The sequence below is a fragment of the Hipposideros armiger genome, unplaced genomic scaffold (assembly GCF_001890085.2).
Source record: "Hipposideros armiger isolate ML-2016 unplaced genomic scaffold, ASM189008v1 scaffold_47, whole genome shotgun sequence".
Taxonomy (NCBI): domain Eukaryota; kingdom Metazoa; phylum Chordata; class Mammalia; order Chiroptera; family Hipposideridae; genus Hipposideros; species Hipposideros armiger.
Window position 1 is genome coordinate 4,263,462 of NW_017731397.1, and position 16,380 is coordinate 4,279,841.

Below are 16,380 nucleotides of genomic sequence, written 5' to 3' on the forward strand. Positions count from 1 at the left end.
GGATTATTGAGAACAGAGCATAGTATAAATATTTAAGCTCTAATTAACACTCCATACCATTTTTATTAGCAGATGCTGGCATTGTGTCTCAAGCTGTTTTTAGAAAGGAAAATGATTCCAGAATCTGTGTTTGACATAGCTTAGGGATCTGCTCATGGACTGATTCACATGAAATGCTTTCCCAGCACATGTAATGTTATTTAGGGCCCCAAAGATTTCCTAATGAAAGTGTAATTTAACTACCCTGTAGACTCAAGAGAATTTTTTTTTTAAATAAAGCTTTAAATATTAAGAGATTTCAAATAGCTTCTAGCTTCTACTCTTCAAATAGTTTCTGGTCTCGTCATGACAATTAAATTTCATATATATATATATATATATACACATATATACCTATGTATATATATCGAGGCGTGAAAAATATGTACGCACATGACTTGTATTCATCTTTTATTGGTATATATTGAGTATTACAATTTTAATACAGCTTTTTCCTTTCTTAAAATCTGTATACATTTTTTTGGTACCCTCTGTATATACATACACATAGACATCCCATGGTAGAAAGGTGTAGGTTTGTCATCATGACATGTCACATTATCATCAAGATTAGTGATGTACATACTTATTAGCAAATTACTGCTAAACATTATTGCCAATAAATCCTTAAGTGTCAAAATACATTAAAACTACACCAAGTGGTAAAATCAATTCCAGTGAGTGCTAGTATATATTCAACTGCACAATTCACACACTGCTAGAGGTAATACACAAATTATAACCACCTGCTAGGGATAATAACATTGAGATTAAAGTTTGTGTATCTATTATATTAACACATTTCAAAGTATTTTCAAACAGAAACTGAGTTTTTTGAGACCCACAACTGCTCTGTGAGGCTGGTTTTATGCTCATCTGCATTTTACAGAGGAAACAGGTCTGGCTAGGTTAAGTAGCTTTCCCTAAATCCCACAGTCAGTGCTAGACAGAGCCTGGGCCCACCTCTGACCTAAGTTCACCCACTTCATGGTGTGTGCCTATAATCCTGACAGGATTGGCTCCATCCTTTGGAAGACCAACATGATTGATTTAAAAAAAATCAATGAGAGTAAAGGGAAGAGAATTTGGTTTACTTGTGACAGAAAAATAGAAGTGAGCTACATAGACTACATAAATTATTGATGTTCTCTGAAAAATTACCCAACAATGTGATTCCTCAATATTCCTCTAAACTAACTTTAGTTTTAGAATTTTAAATATAAGTTTCTAATGACCACTAAAATCCTAAACAGTGTTTTCTGTAGCATGTATTAAGATATTTTAATGTTTAGATGGTTCATTTCTTTCTTTAAAAAATGGAATAGGAAAAAGGCCTATTTAAAGAGGTAATTATACATATAATCCTATAATTTGTTATGGAGACTGGGTAATGTATGACACTTACTAAATTAGTAAAATAAAAGGCAAAACCATGGCCACCTTTTAACTAGTTGCGTCCTTCTTGCATCTCGTCACTCTGCCTCTGCCTCTTCTCCCTCTTTCACTTATAAGGAGATTTGTAATTCCATTGGGCCCACTCATATAATCCAGGGCAATCTCCTTATCTCAAGATCCTTAGTTTCTGAATATCTGCAAAGTCCCCCTTGCCATGTAAGGTAACATGTTCACAGGTTCCAGGGATGAGAGCATGGACATCTTTAGGTGGGCATTTTTGTGCCTCTCCCAGTCATTGTTTTAAAGATGATAGCTGATGCAATTTTTGAGGTGATGAGCTTTTTAATAGCCTAATTCGGTNATTAACGCTCTTAAACTCATTTGACATTAAAGTGTCTGGCCGCCAGAAGCGCAAACAATTTCTTAGAAGCACAATCTTTAGCTTTAAAATGTGCAGAAATCATCATTTCAAAAAGTTAAGAGGCAAAAACTCTTAGATGGTTAAACTTGGCACCAGTGCACACGAGCATAAAGAAGCCTGACCAGCCTTGGCTGCACCCGGGGCCGTTGAGTCACCTGGTCTGCACTGAGTCTTGAGTCCTGTTGAGGAGTTGGGGGGCAGGGGTAGGGGCATCCAAATGAGTTGCCCATTGATGCGAGCTGCTTCAGGTTTTCAGCCTTTGGCAGTGCAGTTTTGTGTCACTAGATGTCAGTGTGGAGTTTCCCAAATGCCACCTTCTTTCCTGCAGGAGATGTACCAGACATCACCCAACTTCCTCAAGCGCTGGCAAACACAGGGCTATTTTCGGAATCATAATTTCACCAAATATATTGCCTATTTACATACTCTGACTTGCCAGAGTTCTTTTAAAACACAGAAACCCTGAATGAAATAAAGGCTGCTCTTTTTAATGTCATGACTTTCTCATTTCAATGCTTGCATTAGGAAGGCAGGTAATGGGAAGCCCCAGCTGGCACTTGGGGTCCTTGAAAAGCAGCATGCTACCTCAGCTACCTATAATGCCCAACTTCAGGAAACCATGGCGTCCTGTGCTGCCACGGCTCAAGAGTGGGGCAGGAAGCCAAGAAAAAATACGTGTGGCTAACCACATGAGAATCTCACAGCCATGTTTACTAAAATTTTTTTTTTTTGAGGCAGCTTGTAATCAGGGGGTTTCCAAAATCTTAAAGAACAGTCATTATATTAGTTTTCTATTGCTGCTGTAACTAATAACCACCAACTTAGTTGCATAAAACAATACAAATTTATTNAAAAAAAATCATTTCAAGTGAAGGCCAACTGTTTGGGCAGAATGACCCAAAGTCTCTGAGCCCCAGATTTGCAAACCTTAGTTAAAAATGTAGAGTCCTGGGGGCAGCCGGTTGGCTCAGTTGGTGAGAGCACGGAGCTCGTAACGCCAAGGTTGCCGGTTCGATTCCCATATGGGCCAGTGAGCTGCACCCTCCACAACTAGATTGATGACAACGATTTGACTTGGAGCTGATGGGTCCTGGAAAAACACACTGTTCCCCAATAAGGTTTTTTTTTTTTTTTAATGTAGAGTTCTGGCCCTCCTGCCTAACAGTTCCTATTCAGTAGGTCTGGGTTGAGATCCTGGAATCAATGTTTTAACAAACAAACCCAGGGATTAAGTTCAGGCAAAAGACCCAAAGAACACACATTGGGAAATAGTTCTAAGATACATTTCATGCACAGGCGATATAATCATTCACTTGCTAAATGGAGGTTTTTCTTTCCTTTTCAACTAGTAGAGATTAAAGGACAAGCACTTTTTGACCCTAGTGCTGAGAAGAAACTGTACAAGTCTCCAAATAACAACTCCTTTTCTGGGTATGTTTCCATATAAAACATGGGCCACAGAGAAGAATCCTTAGCTGTAGAGAACTCCAGAGTGTTGAGGTGGGGGAGGGGCAATAATCAAGGAATGTTGAAGATCCCTCACACAAGCCCTTCAGAAGCACGAGAAATGTGCTGGGCCAGTCAGCACAAAGGCCACAAATCTGGGCTGAGCAGTCCCCCTAATTCAAAAGTACTTTGGAGCTTCCAGGCAGTTCTGTCTTTATTAAGCGTACAAGACAACATATCTTTCAAACGCTGCCCGAAAATGCCTACCCCCTGGCGGGCTGCAGTGCTTCTCCAAGTTAACGCGCACCATATGTGGGGCTGTCTTCGTGGGTGTTTCTGGGCAGGAAGCCATTCTGGTTGATCAGACCTGGGCTGAACCAGTTGTTAAATATACTGAATGCCGTCCCTAACTGTGCCAGCGCCTCTTGGGCAAGTTGTGACCATGGAGGGTCACAAAGAGTGAAGGGCATAAAGGATGCCTTGAGAAAAGAAAGCGGGAACCTGAGGCAAGGTGGCAGGAGAAAGAGCGAGGAACACAGCTAAAAATACTTAATACTCTGTCCCCAACTAATTAGGGAAACTGGGCCAGGGATGGCAAAGCATCTTTAGGAGAGTCATGGCTGAAGGGCCAGTAGTGGCTCCCTGGAGCCTTGAGCTGAAACAGATTCAGAGATCACAGTCTCAGCAGTGATCATCTACAATGATTGATTACTGATGTCTGCCAAGGGCTCAAGAAGGTGTGCATGTGTGTGTGTGTGTGTGTGTGTGTGTGTGTGTGTGTGTGTGTGTGGTATACTCATTAGCCCTGCTCTAGTTGACATGGGGCTACACTTTAAACTTTTTGGCCTTTGCTGATCTCTCTTTTCAAAAACACATCTTTTTCTTTCTCCTCATGAATATACATGGCCATCTACATGCTGCTTGAATAAGAGATTTATAGTAGTTTAGGCAGACTCTCTCAGAGGTATCTGGGCTAATGAGCAGTAAATGCCACTCAACATATGTCTCTAAAAGCTATGAAGAGGGAAACCCCTACAGGTTGGCTTTCCCTGTGTAGTCACTTACTCTCTTTGTAACAGATGTCCAACACATCAGGTTCTCCCATGCCCTGGAACCAACTGTCACCCCCAGGCCCCTGGAGTGGCTCATGACTGTGGTCAGATGTACGACATCTGTCACTGGGCTCCACACAGAAGACATGGTAGATTAATATGAATTATGACTGTAAAATCACCAGCATTTTCTGTCATTACTGAGGTCTCTGGAAACATCTGTACTACTTGATGGTGTTGATGTTCCCATGTGTCTAGCCAAATGGATGGGAAATGGTACAGATAGGGCACTCACCTTGCTTCCTTCTCACTCCACTGCCTGGATTTTGGCCACTTTTCTTTTATATGTATAAAATAAAGTTTTCTCAAATGTTGAATAATCTTGTCTTCAGGAATACCCTCCTTTCTAGAAGATATGTTTTCATTGGAAAACACTTGACTTTGATAAGGTAACCAAATTTTCTTACACCAAAGAGTTTGCTTTGCTGTTTGACCTGAAAGTCTTGTGCTTTATGTGGGTTAGTGTGCTGTGTGGTTTTAGTCAGGGTTCTCCAGAGAAACAGAACCAGTAATGTATACACAGAGGGCACAAAAAAAAATGTATACACATTTTAAGCAAGGAAAAAACTGTATTAAAATTGTAATACTCAATATATACCAATAACAAAAGATGGATACAAGTTATGTGTATACTTTTTTTTTTTGCCACCCTGTTTTTATTGGAGCAGTAGATTGGGGGAGGGGGTTATCATTTTGTGAGGGGTGTAAATGTCTAACTATTACATTGTTTTGTACACCTGAAACTAATAAAAAAATGGTGGTATATATACACAGTGGAATATGACTGTCATAAGAAAAGATGAGATACTGCCATTTGTGACAACATGGATGCATCTTGAGATTATTATGCTAAGAAAATAAGCCAGACAGAAAAAGTTGAGAACCATATGACTTCACTGATATGTGGGATATAAAATTGAAAGCAACAAAGGAAGAAGAAAAACAAATAAAAATTTCATAGACACAGACAATAGTTTAGTGGTTACCAGAGTGTAAGGGGGGAGGGGAGATAGTAGAAGAGGGTAAAGGGGCTCAAACATATGGTAATGAAAGAACTGACTCTGAGTGGTGAACACATAATGCAACATATAGATCATATATTATACAATTGTACAGTTGAAACCTATGTAGTTGTGTTGACCATTGTAACCCCAATAAATTTTAATTGGAAAAAAACATTGTTTTATGTTTAAATTTATTTTAAACTTGTTTTATAGCATAACATATTGTCTACCCTGCAAAGTGATCCATTGCACTTGAGAAAAATGTGTATTGTGTTCAGTGGAGTGTTATATAGATGTTTGTTAGGTCCAGTTGGTTTATAGTGTTGTCCAAGTCTTCTGTTTCCTTGTCGATTTTCTGTCTAGTTGTTCTAGCCATTATTGAAAGTGTCATACTGAAGTCTCAAACTATTACTACTGAATTTTCCATTTCTTCCTTCATGGCTTTCAGTTTTTGCTTTTGACACTTAAGTCTCTGCTCATTTAGCTTAGTGGTCAGGTAATAATCAGATATTCATCCATATGGGACACTGATCAATCTCCTTTGTAGTACCACAGTACCATAAAAATTAAGAGATTTCCTTAAATGCTAGGAACCACTAAGCCTCCCAGTCTTTGCAGAGGGGCTCTGTGTACATGTGAGGGCATGCCTTCACCATCCAGCCAGGCAACTGACAAGTCTGTTTTATCCTTCACTTGTGCTTGCACACAGCTTAAAGGTTAGTTTTCATAGCAGTGAGGACTTCCGGCTTTCTCAGGTCTTTCCTGAGCCTACACAGAGCCCTGGGCATGCACACAGCCTTATGCATGCAGATGGCCTTCTCTAGCTTCTCAGGGACACGTTGCAGCTTTTCAAAGTCTCTATGGGCATCTCATTTCCTGGCTTTTCCTCTTAAGCTTTTTGGCTATCCTATTGTTTGCCAACTGGTAACCACTGCCTCAGGTAGCTGTGAAATTAAATAATTGCCTCTATGTATTTTTAGCGGAAGTCCCAGGAAAAAGGCTTTTCACACTGGGCCAAATCAGTCAAATAAAGACTGCCTTGTAATGGGAATCTTCCAGGGATGTAATGGGAATCTTCCAGGGAACTTACCAGACAGATCAAATCACGACAGTTCTCTGGGAATGAGGCTTTGATGGTGCTCTAATCCTATTTACCACCTCCAGCGGCTGCCAGCCTGCTGAGTTTCACTGTGATTGTGGGCTGTTGATTTTCAAGACTACCACTGAGCTGGGGGAGGTGGGTGATGGGCACAGGGCAAATTCAGCTAGTTTTTTTGTTTGTTTCATTTCCAGAGTTCTGAAAAGTTAATTCTGACAATTTTTGCCAGTTTTCTCATTGCTTTTATGGAGGAGAGAATTTTTGGAGATCCTTATTCTGCCATTTTCACTAACATTACTCTAATGAGGTCTTTTTCAATGGGGAGAAAGAGTCAGTGTTTTTGCAAAATTAGTGCTGAAGTTACACACTCTCAGAGGTGGAATAGTTTTGAATAATGACAAGGCCCAAGGTAAGATCATGGGAATAGGCAGCTGGAGTAGAGTGTAAGTGGGGAAGGGGAGCAGGCAATGGATTTTCAGACCAGGCTGATGAGAAGGTACTATGGTCTAAATGCCTGTATCCCTCCAAAATTCATATGTTAAAACACTAGGCCCCAAAGTAATGACATTAGGAGTGGGGCCTTTGTGAGGTGATTACCATATTTCCCCACGCATAAGATGCACCCTTATTCAAAAAATTGGGGGTCTAAAAACTGGGTGCGTCTTATATGGTTGTTGTATGAGCACAAAAAACAGCACAAACAAAAGCGGAAAAAGCAAGTTAAAAAAATCTACAACCATTGTCTAAGACGCACCCAGTTTTTAGACCCCAAATTTTTCGAAAAAGGGTGCGTCATATACATGGGGAAATACGGTAGGTCATGAAAGTGGTGTATTCATGAATGGGGTTAGGGCCTTTATAAAGGAAGCTCCAGAGAGCTCCCTAGTCCCTCCTGCCATGTGAGATTATAGTGACAAGATGGCCGTCTAGAGTGTGGAAGTTCACCAGACACCACATCTACTGGTGCCTTGATCTTGGACTTCCCAGCCTCAGAACTGCGAGGACTAAATTTCTGTTGTCTATAAGCCACCCAGGTTATGGTATTTTGCTTTAGCAGCCTGAACGGACTAAGACAGAGGGTATCTATATGGATTTTGAAATCTTCCAGGATAATGATTACTACTCAGGGCAGAAGGAGATTGACCAGGTGCCTAAGTCCCCCATGATTGTGGAGGAGTTACCTGACATTGAAGGATGGGAGTAGTGTCAGTGTTTGAAATCTAAGAAATGAAAGTTATTACATGCATAGCCAGTGTAATAAAGCAATGGCAGAGATATTCTGAAGGTGCAAGATGATAAAAAAAATTTTTAATGAGAATTATAAGTACTTGGAGAGAGATCCAAGATGGCGGTGTAGAGAAACACTGTGCCTGAGTCCTTCCATGAGCACATTAAAATTACAACTAAATTACAGAACAATCAACCTGGAGAACCATCTGAAGTCTAGCCAAACAGAGTCCTATAACTAAAAATATAAAGTAGAAGGGGTGGAGACTCGGAATGGGCTCCATATCTCCCTGTGGTGGTTGAGAATCAGGAGGAATATGTCAGCCAAGGAGGTTCCCCTTGGAGGAGTGAGGGATCCCAGCCCCCAAACTAGGATCCCCAGCCCGGAGTACAGGTGCTGGAAAGAGGAGCCCCTACAACATCTGGCTGTGAAAAACAGTGGGGACTCCAACAGTTCAGGTGGGACCGAAGGCTGCAGAAAACCCAAACATCCCCTTGAATGGCCCGCACACAGACTCACTTGCTCGCAGCACTCACCTTGGGCTCCAATGTCAAGACCGAGACTCAGGGCGAGGGTGGGAGGGCCTTGAAAACATATAGGGGGCAGATTGAGGAGTGTGGCTTCAGGGAGAGGAATGGAGAACAGTCAGCATTTTCCCAGTGAGAGGTCCTTCTCCTGTGAAGCTGGCAGATGGACACCATCTTTCCTGTGTTGAGCCTGCCCCCACAGGCCAAATCTGAACCTGATTTGCCTGGTGACCTCTGCTGCTCCTTCCTGCTGACTCAGATGGGATCCCACCCCACCCAACTTTCCCACAGCTGAGACACTTTCTTCTCTAGCGGCCAGCTCCTCCGGCATTACACTGTTTCTTATTGGAGTCCATGGGCCCCAGGTGGGTGGTGACTGGCTGCGGTGTGCTCTTGAGACTTTTGCTGAGTCACTCCAGGCTCAGCACTGGCACCAAACCAGAGTCTACATTAACCTGGTGGCCACAACTCCTCCAACTCTAGTGACTCCCTGAGACCTTGCCTGACCCAACTCTTGTACCACACCAGGTCTTATCAGTGGCTGAATCTTAAGGGAGCTGGCAGGTAGCAGCAGGTCTTGGGTTGTCCTGGATTTTTGTGGAGGTACCCCAGATCTGGTACTGGTGGCAGACATCCTTTGTTGGCAGCGTGGTCTCTCCCACATGCCTCCAGGTTTATCACAGGCAATGAACAACTGCAGATGGCTTTGTAGTTCCTACCAGGTAGCCCCTCAGGCAGTCATGAAAATGAAAACAAACAAACAAACAAACAAAGCTGTGGTAGCAATACTTATACCAGACAAAGTAGACTTAAAACAAATTTCTCTGAACTTTGTATTACCTGGTTTCTTCTCTAGCTTTATATTATAGTGGAACCCACAATCTCTGTTGCTGGAGATGACTCACCATGAGGACCACCCAGGTTGATGACCTGCATATTTTTAGACCAAGATTAGTCAAGGCCTTGAGAATTCCAAGAAGTCACATCGCTTTTGTCTTTGGAAAGTCACTGCTTTCTGTAGGCTCTGAGGGCACTGATTCAGCCATCTTAGGTCTTACATAGAATCATAAATATTCATCATGTAAAATTCTTTTAATTGATCTTTTCACTATCTATAATAGCTAAGATAGCTAAGCTTTAGTGGCTTAGCTATTGCACGCTGATGTGTAAAAGCATTATATACACTGAAATGTCCTAACTGGGCCATTACCAAGTTACATCTGAATACGAGCCAATTCATCAAGATTTGGGGTTTGGAAAACACACTCTCAACATACTTGCTTCGAGCCACCATCACTCTGGACAAGGAAAAGCACTTCAAGTTCAGCTCTCATGACTGTGAAAGTGAGACCCAGCGGGCCTGAGGGAAATTCAAATGCTTTTTCTTTCATTTTCTAATCACATGTTTACACCCGACTTAGAAGTAAACAGCATTAGGAAAATGAAGCAGGGAAACTGCTTCCCCATCGAGCTGCTGTAACTCCCTCTCCTGCCAGTCATTGTTAACCTCCTGGAAAGAGCCATCTACAGTTGCCTTCTGGCACTCATTCCCATGCAGTCTTCAAGGAGCAGTGAGCACCTGGTTTCCACCTCTGTCACTCTAGAAAGGTCAACGATGATGGATGCTCTCCCGTCAACCATGATGTCAGTCTTCATCATTCTCCACCTGTTTGAGGGCGTCTTCTCTCCTGAAACCCTCTGGGATGCCTTCCCTCCCATTTTTCCCTCCTACTGCTCGGACTCCCTTTTCCTTCTCTGGTTCCTCCTCTTCCACCAACCCATGGCCATTTCCTAGGTTTCATATTTTCTCCCTCTACACTTACATTCCTTTGGTGATTTTCAGCGATTTCCTCCTCGTATTATTACCTATAATAACATAATCTGTATGTCCAATCTCCACCTGTGAGTTCTATGCCTTGCGCTGTAACAGCCTGCTGGACATCAGTATTTAGCAAATATCTCCAACGCAGCATACCTCAGACTGCACAAACTGTTCCCCAAAACCTGCTCCTCTTCCTGTCTTCCTTAGTCCCCACATCATCCAGCCTAGAAATGCTGTCATTAACTCGCCCTTTCTTTTTCTTTCTTTCTTTCCTTTCTTTTTTCTTTTTCTTTCTCCTACCTCTCCTTCCTTCCTCTCTCCTTCCCTCCTTCCTTTCTTCCTCATCCTTCTTCTTCTCCTCTTTCTCCCCCCTCTCTGTCTCTGTCTCTCACTCTCTCTCTCTCTCCCCCTCCACTCACTCTTTCCCCCTCTCCAATCCATTATATTCCTGACAAAACCTAGATGTCTCTCCTCTCCATCCCCACTGCCTTCTTAGCTATCTCCCTGACTGTAGGTGTCTCCTCTTTCCAATCGCATTGCTACCAGACTTCCCTCTATAATACACAAATCTGGTCAGTGTCAGGCCTTAGAGGTCTCCCAAAGCAAGGTCCCTGTGAGCCTGGAACAGTTCTATGCTGGGTGTTCTGTTATTCCATCTGGTTAGCATGCCCTTTACTCTCAAAAGTAACCCATTTGGATGATGAATTATGTGGTCATCTTACCACAGCTAACAGGATAAAATTCAGACTCTTGGATCTGGCTTACTATCTAGCTGCAGGCTAACTTTCTAACTCCGTCTTCTTCCATTCTGGCCACAGGCAGCTCCCCAAACATTCCAAGCTGTTTCCCACCTTGTCATCAGTGTCTATGCTGTTTTCTCTTTCTGATCACCTTTCCCCCCATTTCCCGCTTACCAACTCCTCCTTAAACTTTCACTGCCCAGCCAAAATAGCACCTGTTCTGTGAAACATCATATCCTGCCTCCCCGCAGGTCCCGGGCTGTGCTCCTGTAGTAATTTGTTCAAACCTTTGTTACAGGTTCTACGGTGAATCTGGCACAACACCTGGCACATTGCAGGTCTTCAAAGCATTTTGATGAGAAGCTTTAAAGAAGCATGAAACCAGAATTATTTTCTCTGGCTTTGATTAGATTAAGAGCTTTTATCCTCCATATGGGACTTGCTTGAGAAAATTCAACATGTCAGAGACAAGTTTATTTCTTCTTCATCTGTAAAGTAATAAGGAGACTAATTGCTGCTGCCAGAACCTACCCATGTGAGCCCACTGGGGTAGTAAAAACAAGTTCTTCTGTTGAAGTATAACATGCTGAAATAAAGAGTGAAATGATCCTCCCATCTTCTGTCATCTGTCCCCATAGACTAGGGCCTGTGGAAGGTGGGGGCAGGAGATTCTGAGATCTGGCAGATGGTTAAATAGAGGTCAGAATGATTTATCCCAATACAAATGAAACTACGTTGAAGATTAACCATTTATTGACTGTGTACCTGGGTCAAATGTCATGCCAAGAATTTTACATACCATTTCTTTATGTAAAACCTTAAACTTGTAAGATGGATATTAGAATTTTTCATTTTATGTTTGAGGAAACTGGAGCTCAGAGAGATTAAGTAACTTATCAAGGGCACAAAGCTAGTAAGTGTTGTTGGGATACATAATCTAAATACTAACAATGCGCATGGATGTGCCAGGGTCTCTATGAAGTATGCTGCTTGGTCCTCACAGCCACCCTGTGGTTAAGATACTGTTATATTCCCATTATCAGGTGGGGAAACCTTTAAGTAACCAGCCCAAGGTCACATAGCTAGGAAGAAACTGTACCAGGCAGCTGACTCCAGAAACCACATGCCTGGTCACTACCTTCTCTGTCCTCCAGGTCTGTTNGTTTTTTTACTACATTTTGATGGCTTAATATTGTAACTCTCACTAAAATTTTTTCATGTAACAATTTTTATTGTAAAATGTTTTACTTAAGATTTAATATTTAGCTTCGGTATTTGTCAGACAAATGGTTCTCGTGTATGGCAATGACACGCTTGTTATGTGCCTGCCAAAATTACTTCCTTTTCTTCCTGGGCACACACATAAAACTATATTTCCTGACCCCTTTGCAATTAGGTTAGACCATGTGATTGATTTCTGCCAACATGGATAGTGGGCAGGAGGGATGCAAACCCTTTCAGGTTTGGCCAAAACTTCATTCAATAGCTGCCCTTTTTCTTTGGCCAGCCAGGTGCACAGGATCTAATAAAGAACGAACTCTGTGATGGCTCCAGGGGCCTGCTTAGCCACTAGATAAGAGCCTGGGTCCCTGAGTTGGAGGAGAGACACACAGGATTGCCACTCAAGTGGGGAACTGTTTAGAGAGAGATGAGAGGGTGTACCAAGGGAACTCAGAATGTGCTTTCACTGCATCAAGGCCGTAAGGTTTAGGGGTTTGTTTCCTCTGTGTAGCTTAGTGTATCCTAATATGCTATGCCTGGTACTGAGTAACAGAAAACACATTAATTATAAGCTGAATGAATGATCATTACAACTGCAATGTTTATCCTCTTACATCCAACGTTCAGCCTGTAAATGGCCTTCTCACCTCTCATTTATTCAACAAATACTTACCTAGGGGCTACTGAGTGCCATGCACTGCAATGGACAAAAACCACACGCTTTACATGCCCTCATGGAATTTACAGTCTTGTTACAAATGGACGTACATCTATCAATCACTCAAACAAATGTAAATTCCAACTGTTGTGTGTGGCATGAATGCTGGAAACCTGGCACTTTAAGGGGATTTTTTTTCCTTGTTAGGAATAAATGTGGAGCGCTTTTAAGGTGTAATTACCATTTGGGTAAAAGTGACTTAAAAATGCAACCAAGTTTGGGTGTGATGAAGCATAATATAAATCTAGCTACAACTAAGAGTCATCGGGTTTTATTGTGAAATCTTTCCATTTAATAGTTTTAACTACTGAACAGATTTGCTCCATATCATAGTTATCTGAACTTTTAAAATGCATGTATAATGATGAGTGTGAAACTCTTGCACTTGCCAGTTAGCTCCCAGAGACTTGCAAAAGTCTTTTACTCCTTTTTTTTTTTAAATCAGTGTTTGTAATTTTCTCTATTAATAGTAGGATCTTACAGTATTGGTAACAATCTCCTGCTGAACCAGAGTTTTACACAGAATGCCTCATTCAATAACAGGGAAATCAGATCAAATTACTAAATACCTTCTTGAATTGAAACTTGTCATTCTGGTAACCACTTTGGCCTTTCAAACTTTTCTCTACTTACCAAGTAAACGTTGGTTTACTTGGAGAAACATTGGTTACTGAGGAGAATTTTAATAAATTCCATTTTAGATAAATTATTAGATTCTAAAGCTGCAGGTGCCGCAGGGATTTAATACAAACATCCCAGGTAGAAAAAGTAAAGTCCAAAAAGGTAAAATAATTTGTTCACTACCTGTAATTTAGTTTTGGTCCCAGACCTAGGCCCCAGGTCTCCTAAACCAGGAGCAGCCTTCTCTGCACCACAGTGTTTGCCCTGCAGATGAAAGTCAGGCTGGATTATTCTTAGTTCTTTCAACTCTGCTCTTCCTCCAGGGTTGGAGTTTTTCATGGGATAGAGCTAGTTCAAATTAAGTTGGCTTCTGCTACCCTCTTGTTTCTTTCGTTCTCATTGTTCTCATTTTTTTTTTATCATCAGCATTGCTGAGCATCTGTTTCATATAAAACCCACTCATTTAATAACACCAACGTGGAAGTTAACACCCATCCAAACTGAACAACAGCTCGGGACACAAAACACAGCCATACCTGGCCCCAGCCAAGGAAAGGTGAAGGGAACTCACTGTCTTCTACTGCGTCGTATGGCCACGTGCGGGAGGAGGAGCCGCCTTCTGGTTGGCACCCCGGGCCTCAGTCCTTCCAATTGGCTTAGACCCCGCAGTGGAGGAGGGGGCGCGCCCTGGAGGGAGGCGGGGCCAGAGACCTGTCCATCACCGAGTCCGCGGGTGGCAGCACCTACCACACTACGGTACCTTGGCGAGGCGGGACCGGGCCTGCAAGGCCGCGGCAGGGGGAGGCGGGGCCAAGCTGGCGGGAGCCAATCCGCCGGGCGGCAGAGGGCGGGGGCGGGGTCACCGTGCGCGACCCAAACACACAGGCCCCGGCGCACCCTGGGGACTCGCTGCTCCCCGGCCTTCCGGTGCGAGGGCCGGTAGCCTCCTCCCCTCCTGGGTACCCCCACCTTCGTGGCCCAGACCGCTCCCCGCCCCTCTTTCGCGGGGGCAGCGCGGCGACGGTTGCCGGGAAGCGTGCGTCCCTCTTCCTTTCCCTCCCCCGTCCGCCCCTCAAGCGCCACCCGTTTTTCCTCTTTCTCCGTTACTAACAGCTGGGTGGCTGAGGGAGGAGGGAAGGTGGCCCGGGCGAAGTCTGGGCGGGCGCCTCCCACTCACCCGGGAGCCGCCGTGGGAGCGGGAGGATGGCGGCGGTAGCAGCGGCCGCCCGGGAGGAGGCGGTGCCGAGGCCAGGGGCGCAGAGCGCGGCGGTGGCGGCAGAGAGCGGCAGCGGCCCGTCGCGGCGCAGCAGAACCGAAACCAGCGGTAGCCGCACAGCCACCTGAGTCTCCGCTCCCGCCGGAGCCAGCGCGCGGCGCCCGCCGGAGCCGAGACTTCCTTTCTCTCCGCCTTTCCTTGCCTCCCGCGCCCCCCGGAAGGCCGCCGGTCTCGCCCAAGCCCCCTTGAAGAGCGCGCCCAGCGCCAACTGCCCCTCGGGGCGCCGGGCNACAATTCCAATATAGTAGAATAAACACTATGAAAATCATTATCTAGAGGAGACACCCAGGGGAAGGCCTGACGTCCAAGTCTACAAGAATGAATCAAGGCAGACTGGTCACAGGACGCCACAATAGTCTCAAGGACGAATAGCAGCTCTCAGGTTTGTTGATGAGAATGGTGAGCTGGTGCCACTGACGGGAGAGTTCTGTCTACTGTGAAAGTGAGATTCATAGAATTTTAGGTTATCACAGATTATAGAGGTCATTTATTGAATCCAATGATTTTCTAACTTTTTTGATGACTGCCCACATTCGGACAAACATTGTGTTCCAGCCCCGAATACATATAAAGTTTCACGAAACAATAATTACCTTCACTACATGTGAAGCACTTTAATGTTTTCTAGTCTTTCAATACGATACAAAAAAAAAATACTGGTCATGCTTAACTGACCCACTAATAGGTCACAACCTGCAGTTTGAAAGACCTGACTTAACCCCTTGGATTTTTCTGAGGAAATGATAACAGAATGACAAAACGACTTGGCCTGGAAAAGTAAAGAACAATGTGTTCCAAGTCCAGGGTGAAGGATTGACGTTAGAAATAAAGAAAGCCTTTCTGTGGTGTTGGTGGCTGAACATTTCAGAAGGACTTGCCTTTCCTGGAAGTCTTATCTATTTTCTGGGAGGCTTAGGCACAGTCCTGTACACAAGACGACATGGTGAATTAATCAAGGAGGTGTCCAGGTCCTTCTGAGCCCCATGAAAATATCCTGGCATTGTCAATACTACTGAGAAGGAATTCTCAGGTTAGCTAGGTTTGGGGAGGGGTCAGTGCCACCTGGGAGGGGGACCCTGTTAGAACCACCTGGAGCCTTTACCTAGCATACGGGACTCCCAGCCATTCTGATATGCACCCTCCCCCTTCAAGGCCAAAATTCCAGCTGACAATAAGCGCCACTGCTCTGGTGTCTGGGGTGTATCACTCTAGTGTGTTGGGCCAGGCAGGAAGTCAAAGGTGAGAACCACTGATCTCTTGAGCAATGGTTCCCCACCTTTGAGGTTTTAGAGGCCTATCAAAATTCAAAATGAGTTTAGGGATCAATATCAGGCTGCCAATTTTTCATTGTGTCAAATAAGAAAATTTAAAAAAAACAAACCCTCATATAAACAAAACAGCAAATCTTCCCAACTCTACTGCCATCTACAACTATCATAAGGGTAAAAAGGACATAATCTTAAGCTAAAGGAAAGTCTTATCAATTGAAGACATTTTGTTTTAAGACATTTTAAAGAAAATTTTAATTATGGTGAATATACATAATTTATCATCTTAACCATTTTTAAGGTGTCCAGTAGTGTTAATTCCATTCAATCGTTGTGCAACCCATCCCCAGAATTCTTTTCACCTCGCAAAGCTGAATCTCTGCACCCGTTAACCACTCTCCATTTCCCCCTTCGTGCAGCCCCTGGCAACCACCATCCTACCT

At 43.5% G+C, this 16,380-nt stretch overlaps 1 protein-coding gene across 1 annotated transcript in view; it reads right to left on the reverse strand.

The window, feature by feature from the left end:
* Positions 1-15,611, reverse strand: part of LOC109381331 (uncharacterized) — a 37,998-nt gene extending 22,387 nt beyond the window's left edge. Inside the window, exons 1-3 of the mRNA XM_019639879.1 lie at positions 15,600-15,611; positions 14,637-14,925; positions 13,965-14,565 (exon numbers count right to left, since the gene is read on the reverse strand). Of these exons, the coding sequence (XP_019495424.1) occupies positions 13,965-14,565; positions 14,637-14,925; positions 15,600-15,611 (902 nt within the window). The remainder of the gene's footprint in view (positions 1-13,964; positions 14,566-14,636; positions 14,926-15,599) is intronic.
* Between the last annotated feature and the right edge of the window lie 769 nt (positions 15,612-16,380).